Source organism: Theropithecus gelada, chromosome 7a (genome assembly GCF_003255815.1).
Source record: "Theropithecus gelada isolate Dixy chromosome 7a, Tgel_1.0, whole genome shotgun sequence".
Classification (NCBI taxonomy): Eukaryota; Metazoa; Chordata; class Mammalia; order Primates; family Cercopithecidae; genus Theropithecus; species Theropithecus gelada.
The window spans coordinates 16165858-16174002 of record NC_037674.1 but is presented as its reverse complement, the minus strand read 5'-3'; the positions used below and the strand labels follow the sequence as shown (position 1 = coordinate 16174002).

Here is an 8145-nt window from a genome sequence, read left to right as displayed (position 1 = left end):
CACTGCTCTGAAGCCTTCAAACAGCACTGTCCAACAGAATGTTCTATGATGACGGAAACATTCCATATCATGTTCTATATCTGTGCTGCCCAAGATGGCAGCCATGAAGCCCATGTGGCTACTGAGCATTGAGATGTGGCTGGTGCTACTAAATAGCTTCTTCCTCCTTATCAACATCATGATTGCAGAGAATATTCACTGAGTACTCACTATGAGTCAGATACCATCCCAAGCACTTATTGGATTATCTCATTTACTCCTCGTGATTTCCCTGAGGTAGGTTTTTCCATACATATCTTCATTTTACACATGAGGAAAGTGAGACTTAGGTCAAGTAACTTGTCCAGCATCACACAGCTAATACGTGGTAGAACTGGGAATCACTGTCTGATTCTAAAGCCCGTGCACTTAAACACTAGACTTACACTGGCTCCCTTTGGAGTAAGCACTCAATGAATCGTAACTCTTACAATGTTGATCACTCTCTGATTTACATTCATCTCCCAGAGGGTGGACAGCAGAGCCTCTCCAGTCTGGGGAAAGAGGTGGGGCAGATTCCTAGGGAGCCAAATGGAGGGGTTACCTGGGCCTCCTCCTTTCCAGCTGTCAATAGCCACCTCAGCTGCCAGCTGCGTTAGCAGATCCTGTGTCTGCTGGGCTTGGGTCCCGTTGTCTGGTGTGTGATGTGCCTGTCCAGACGAGGAAACCTCAGTGGAGAGCAGGGGTAGCCCAGAAGCAGTCTAGGTCAGGGATGGATGCTAAGGAGTTCTCAAAGCCCAGGGAAAGGAGAAGGATCCACGGCCCACATAATCAAGTAGGTCTGGCAGTCCCCAACAGGACTGAGGGGCCACTTTTTCCTGCCCTACCCAATTGTACTGTTTGTCCCTGGTCCCCGGGTCTGGTAGCAGGCCTGAGGATCAGGAGGTAGGGGTGGGAGGCTTTGCCAACTCCTGCAAAGTACATAAAATACAAAGGTTGGTGCAAAAGTAACTGAGGTTTTTGCAATTAAAAGTAATAACAAAAACTGCAATTACTTTTGTACAACCCCAATACCTGTGTCTGGGCATCTGCTGGGTCCTCCCCCTAGCACTCCCGCTTCTCTCCTAAGCCATAACACTCACCGGCTGGGGGGTTTGAGAAGGTAGAACTCTGCCCTGCAACGCCGCAAGTCGTGCCTCCATTTCCCGGGTGGAAGGGATGGAGCCCTGACGTTCATCCTTTAGCGCAGCCAGTCGTGCCTCTATCTCTTCCTGTGAGGGGACTAACTCTGCAATTGGCACGGAGGGAGCCTTGTAAGGGCCAGAGGCATCTCAGTCCCAGAAGCCCTGGACTGTGTCCTCTAGGCAACCCCATCTGCCCCCGCTCACTGGGCTTGTTCTCCTGGCGGAGTCGTGCTAGGCGCTCAGCAATCATCTGGTCTTGTCGGGTCAGTCCCTGGCTCTGGGAAGTGCTGGGCTTCTGCTTGGCTTCCAAGGCTGCCACACGCCTGGCAGGATATGAGATAGAGGCTCTTGAAGAAGGCAGAGGGGAAGAGTGAAGGCACCCACTCACTGTTTCGCATTCAAATCGAATCATTTCTGGGCACCTAGGGAGGCCTCCAGTGGGCAATCTGCTGTGCCCCTCACTCATGCCACCCTGCAGCCCAACCTGGCTGACCAGCCAGAGGGTCTAGCTGAAAGGACAAGCTATACCTAGTGCCTGTCCTGGAGAGAGGGCTGAAGAGCTGCTTTAGAAGCCCAAGAGGGCAGTGAGGAGCTGGAGAGGAGAGCATTCTCCTGATTCTGTGCTCATTCCATCTAGAAGATTCGGGGAGGGTCTTTCCCTATGGCTCCCTTAGCCTTTCCCCAACCCTCTTTGTCTTTTTCTCTTCAGCACTTACTTCTTATAGTTCTGAGGTGGTGACCACTTGGAGGCATTGGCAGAAGATCCTCTACAGAGAAGAAATCTAGTGTTATAAGTCCTGCCATCCCACCAGGTAGCGCCCCCCACTCCAAACACTTCCTCGGCTGACTCTCGCCACAGAGTACAAAGCTGTGAGGGCTGGCCAGATGCCCACTGCCATACTTGACTGAACTTTCACCCATGCCTGCCTCTCACCTGGTCAGGACCTCGTGGCACTGCTTGCAGACTTTCTGTTGGGTGTTCCCAGTCCGAGGCACTGCTGCACTGAAGCTTAGGCAGCCTGAACAGAAGGCCCTGCCACAATTCTTACAGCCATACTACAAGAAACATGAAACAGGAGATCCACCTCTCACCTGCCCCTGCAGGCTGCTCCCAGGGACTCTCCAATCTCACACACAGAGAAGTCACTGAAGTTATGGCCAGCTGCTGGGAGGAGGAAGAGGAGTGGGGCCCCTAAGGCCTAGGGGTGGAGAGTAAAGCAATTCCTCGGTTTCCAGCATCTTATTCAAGCCAAATGAAGGTTTATACAAAATTCCCATGCTTTCTACCCTGTCTTCAATTCCCTGACCCAGGGGTGTAGAAGACAGATAGATAAAACCCAGTATTTCAGGCCACTGACTCTTCCACAAAGGAGAATCAGAGACTGGGCAGAGCCCATGACTCCTCTGCTCTTGCAGAGATGGAGGGAGGCTTGGCTCAGGATGGGCTAACAATAGCCTCCATTTATTAAGCACTTACTATGTACCAGGCACTAAACCCAGTACTTAACATTCATCATGTGATTTATTCCTCACAATTTACACACATTATTTTACCTAATCTTGATGCCAACCGTGATTATACTTGTTTCGAGAGGAACAGAGGTCCTCTTACCCAAACCAAGGTCACCCCCTCAGTAAGACAGCAGATCTCAGATTTGAACCCTGACTCCAAAATCCAGGTTGGTAAACGCTACACAGTCCTGCCTTCCTACGTGATACTAATTTACTCCATCTGGTTCCCAGCATCTCCTGGTCAGAATCCCTAGCCACAACTGAGGCAGAGGGGGCCTGCAGTTTACTAGAGGAATCTGGCAGGTCTGTGATAAGGACAGGACAGCTACCCTTCACCATGGTGCCCCTGAATCAGGAGGAAGTGTGGTAACCGAACTCGAGCGACCTGGAGAAGGGCGGGCTGTGGGATGGGGAAGGTTCACAGCGGAGAGAGTAACGGGCTTGGTGTGATGACACCGCGCTTCAGAGGGGCAGGGTGGAGAGAAAAAAACCGCCAGATGCTACACTGGGCCGACAGAAAAGAGTAGCGTTGCAAAAACTCAACCTAAAGCACTTCAGTGGACCCTCACATAAACTCAGAAAGCGAGGGAATGTTAGTCCCATTTTACAGAAATGGAAACTGAGGATCAATGACTTCATCAAAACTACATAGCTGGAAAGGGGCCGTAAGACCAAGTTTTGGACGTTAAGTCCCGCGCTTTTCCCTCCTCTCCTCCCTGGCCCTGCAGCTTTCGGGGAGGGAAGACTCGCCTCCTTCTTGAAGAGGGTGAACTTGACAGCGCAGCCGTAGCACCTACTCTCCATGGTGGCTCCCAGCACCGCAGGATCTGCAGAGTTGAAGTCACGCCGGCCAAGTCCTGGTCCCCTTGCACCCTCACCCCAGCTCCGCCCTTCCCTTCCCTGCCCTGCCACGCCCTGCCCCGCCCCACACGCCCACTGGCACTGTCCGGCCGCGACCTACAGCGGGGAATCCGCACGCTCCCCTGCAGCCAGCGTACGGCAGCGGCGGCAACGGGGGCTGCTGGGAGTCGTAGTTCATTCACGACTGCCAGCCTCCCTCAGAGTCAGTCAAGCCTGACCCAGAACACAATTCCCAGAGGGCTAGGCGCCACTCGGAGCCGGCAGTCCCTACGCGCGCTTAGACTCTTGGGAGTTGTAGTACGAATCCGTCAGGCCAGAACCATGGCAGTGACCAAGGAGCTCTTACAGATGGACCTGTACGGGCTGCTAGGCATTGAGGAGAAGGCAGCGGACAAAGAGGTGAGAATGGTGGCGAGGAAGGCTGATCCTGAGAGGTCTGGCGGCCCTTCCTGTCCTAGCGCCTGGGCCGCGGTTGATATCCGCTCTCCAGGTTCATTCGGGTCCTGGGCGGGGAGCGAGGGTCGGCCCTATGCCCTCCGCAGCGGGCTCCCAGACATTTCCTGGACGGTCCGAGGGCCTCAAGAGGAAGCGGGGAACAGAGGGCTCTTCGCGCCGGATGGCTGTGCTCTCCCTGTGGCCTCTGTCTGCTAGAGGCCGCAGAGTGAGGCTGCGAGGGAACGCTAGCCTCCTCTGCGCTTGCGCAGTCTCGGCCTCCGTTTCCGCTTCTGCCTTGGCTGTGACAGGAGGTGCCTCGTTTCAGTCTCTTCTGCAGGCTGATTTAATTCCTCCACTTAGAGCCTAGGGCGAAAGAAAAGTCAGATCTCAAGGCCTCTCCACTCCCTTTTCATGCCCCCTTGCCAATGTGACCGATGACCCTGCTGTCTCTATTTTCTTTTCCACTCTAGCCCATTGATTCTTTTCAGGTAGCTGTTGCCCTTCTCAGCATGTGCTCGTTAGTGGGCTAAAAGCAGGAGGATCAGAAAGTTAAGGCAGACGGCCTAGAGTTCCATGCTACCTTAGGTGTTGATAAAAGATGCCAGGGAGTGAAACACTGATCAAGCTGGATTTAGGATTTCTGTTATCTCCCCCTGGATCATGGTGGTAGTTTTAACAATATAGGAAGGAGAGGCGTTCATCAAATGAAAATTAGTGCCCAACTGAGCCGAGATCGCGCCACTGCACTCCATCCTGGGCGGCAAAGCAAGACTCCGTCTCAAAAAAAAAAAAAAAAAGTAAAATTAGTGCCCATTAGGCCGGGTGCGGTGGCTCACACTTCTAATCCCCGCACTTTGGGAGGCCGAGGCGGGCGGATCACGAGGTCAGGAGGTCGAGACCAGCCTGGCCAATATGGTGAAAGCCCGTCTCTATTAAAAATACAAAAACTAGCCAGGCATGGTGACACGCACCAATAGCCTCAGCTACTCGGGAGGCTGAGGCAAGAGAATCGCTGGAACCCGGGAGGTGGAGGTTGCAGTGAGCCAAGATTGTGCCACTGCACTCCAGCCTGGGTGACAGAGCCAGACTCCGTCTCAAATTAAAAAAAAAAAAAAAAGGAAAAAAGAAAATTAGTGCCCACTATTGTCCCTGTACTTCTGAGCTGCCCTGCTCATGGGGTGAGTGAGCTTTTGAGAAGAGGAAGCTCTGGGGCAGAAAATCAGGGAGACCTAGAGGGTCCCTGGGAGATGCTGTCAACCTGCACAAATCTGTCCCCTGCAGCCGCAGTTGAAATCAGAAGTGGCCATGGCATGTCTATGAAGCATCAAAAGCATCTGCTCCGCCTCTCTCATGTTTTAATATTTTAGGATTAATAATTCCTAACACCTGTATAATGCTTACTATGTCCTAGACAGTATTTTTTTTTCCAGGATTGTATTCTAAGTGCTCTCCATTTGCAAATTATTATTTTTAAAATTCTTTATTTATTATTATTTTTTGAGATGGAGTCTTGCTCTGTCACCCAGAGCTGGAGTGCAGTGGCGCAATCTCAGCTAATTGCAACTTCTGCCTCCGAGGTTCAAGTGATTCTCCTGCCTCAGCCTCCCGAGTAGCTGGGACTATAGGCATGCACCACCACGCCTGGCTAATTTTTTTTTTTTTTTTCCGTGATCTTCCCACCTCGGCCTCCCAAAGGGCTGGGATTACAGGTGAGAGCCACCATGCCCTGCCTGCATATTATTTAATTAGTACTTTATTACTAGTGGGAAATTATTTGAGACATTTCACCCAAGATCCGAGTGGGAAATCTGGAGTTTTTGGGTTTTGTTTTTTTTTTTTCCGAGATGGAGTCTCACTCTGTTGCCCAGGCTGGAGTGCAGTGATGCAATCTTGGCTCACTGCAACCTCTGCCTCCCAGGAATTCTCCTGCCTCAGCCTCCTGAGCAGCTGGGATTACGGGCATGTGCCACCACGCCCAGCTAATTTTTGTGTTTTTATCAGAGACAGAGTTTCACCATGTTGGTCAGGCTGGTCTTGAACTCCTGACCTCAAGTGATCCACCAGCCTTGGCCTCCCGAAGTGCTGGGATTACAGGCATGAGCTACCGCGCCCAGCTGAAATCTAGAGTTTCTAACCCTGAACTTGAGAACTCCTGAGGAAGTCAGTTGGAAGCCATTCTCTATTAATTAGAGAAGTTACATAATCAGATTTTCTTTTTTTTAAATTCTAGTTTTTGAGAAAAGATCTCTCTCTCATTCAGGCTGGAATGCAGTGGCACAATCACAGCTCGCTGCAGCCTCGACTTCCTGGGCTCAAGTCAACCCACCTCAGCCTCCCATGTAGCTGGGACTGCAGGTGTGCATCATCATGCCTGGCTAATTTGTTTTGTGTGTTTTGTGTGTGTGTGTGTGTGTGGTTTTTTTTTTTCTCCCAGAGATGGGGTCCAGCTGTATTGCCCAGGCTGGTCTCAAACTCCTGGGCTCAAGTGATCCTCCTGCCTTGGTCTCCCAGAGTGCTGGGATTGCACGTGTGAGCCGCTGTGCCCTGCTTTATACTTTAAAGAAAGTATTCAGCTGAATGTGATGGCTCACACCTGCAATTCCAGCACTTTGGGAGGCCAAGGTGGAAGGAATGCTTGAGGTCAGGAGTTTGAGACCAGCCTGGGAAACATAGTGAGACTCTGTCTCTCCATATATATAAAAAACAAACAAAAAAAAAGCTGGGCAGGGTGTTACACGCCTGTAGTCCTCACTACATGGAAGGCTGAGGTGGGAGGATCACTTGAGCCTGGGAAGTTGCAGTGAGCTATGATTTTGCCACTGTATTCCAGCCTGGATGACAGGGTGAGACCCTGCCTCTCTTAAAAAAGAAAAGAAAAAAGGAAAGAAAAGAAAATTCAACTCTAGTCTGCATAATGAAAATGGGTGGGGGTGGGAGGAATGGAAGAGCTGCCACTAGGGGGTCAGGTGGGGCTGGTGTCTAGGCAAGAGACCAAGGTCTGAGCTGGGCAATAGTGACTGGGATCCAGTTCTAACTCAGATGAGATAAGGGATATGTGTGAAGCCTCTTTATAAAGCGTAACAGGTGCTGTTCCTGCCTTTTAGTAGGAGAGGCAAGATTCATGCATACAAGGGAGACATGGTAAGTTCCTTAAGAGGGGTACAAAGTGCTGTGGATGTTCAGTGTAGGCTGAGATTGCTTTTAGTTTGAGAGAAGGGATAAAAGAAGTAGAGAAGGTATTTGGGGCCTTGAAGAATGAGCAGAGTTTGGACATGTGGAGGTGGAGGCAGGGCATTCTAAGAAAGCAAATGTATATATTAATACGTACAGTCTATTTTGGAGCATAAGTAGGTGGCACCCTCAAAGAGGCCTTACCTATTTTTCTTTTTCATAGCAGCCAGTTCTCCTTTCTAGCACTTATTCCCATTTGCACTTTGGATACACTGGCTAGCTTCATGGCAACAGACACTTTTTGGTAGAAAACAAGAGAGACCTAGGCCCTGGTGTCCCCTCACCATGGTTTAATACCTGTCATAGCCAACCTAGGTTGCTGTCATAGGGCAACCTAGAAGATACACAAATATTTCAAGTGTATACAAGGAAGAACTCCTAAACTGGTTGTCCAAATAGCCTGGGAGTTCTCAATTTGGCCTCTACAGAAAGTCTCCAGGAACTGGGTGAAGGAACTTCTGAAAATCATGTGTGATATTTTTTATGTATTTATTCTGGAGGAGAAGGGGACATTTTTTTTTCTTTCTTTCTTTTTTTTTTTTTTTTTGAGGCAGGGTCTCTCCCTGTTACCCATGCTGGAGTCAGTGGCATGATTACTGCTCACTGCAAACTCCTTCTCCTGGCCTCCCCATGGTGATCCTCCCACCTCAGCCTCAAAAGTAACTGGGACCACAGGTGTGCACCACCATGCCCGGCTAATTTTTGTATTTTTGTAGAGATGGGGTTCCACCATGTTGGCCACGTTGGTCTTGAACTCCTGGGTTCAAGCAATCCTCCCGCCTTGGCCTCCGAAAAGTGTTGGGATTATAGGCATGAGGTACCACACCTGGCCAGAGGAGGGAATTTTAATTCAAAAAAGGTTAAAGCAGCCCTGATGGAGGCCAAGCTCCCTGTGTTACTGATGGTGAAACTGCGGCTCAGAGAAGTGGGTTAGTGGCAGAAT

The 8145-nt window shown here is 50.5% G+C and overlaps 2 protein-coding genes across 2 annotated transcripts in view; one reads left to right on the top strand and one right to left on the bottom strand.

The window, feature by feature from the left end:
* The window catches only part of ZFYVE19 (zinc finger FYVE-type containing 19), a 7467-nt gene extending 3744 nt beyond the window's left edge, over positions 1-3723 (bottom strand). Inside the window, 7 exon segments of the mRNA XM_025389999.1 lie at positions 584-689; positions 1122-1267; positions 1368-1486; positions 1880-1930; positions 2098-2219; positions 3426-3593; positions 3595-3723. Coding sequence (XP_025245784.1) covers positions 584-689; positions 1122-1267; positions 1368-1486; positions 1880-1930; positions 2098-2219; positions 3426-3593; positions 3595-3714 — 832 coding nt within the window. The 5' untranslated portion in view covers positions 3715-3723.
* A 76-nt stretch (positions 3724-3799) lies between these two features.
* DNAJC17 (DnaJ heat shock protein family (Hsp40) member C17) overlaps positions 3800-8145 on the top strand; it is a 45238-nt gene continuing 40892 nt past the window's right edge. The window contains exon 1 of the mRNA XM_025390003.1: positions 3800-3935. Within this exon, the coding sequence (XP_025245788.1) occupies positions 3858-3935 (78 nt within the window). The 5' untranslated portion in view covers positions 3800-3857. The remainder of the gene's footprint in view (positions 3936-8145) is intronic.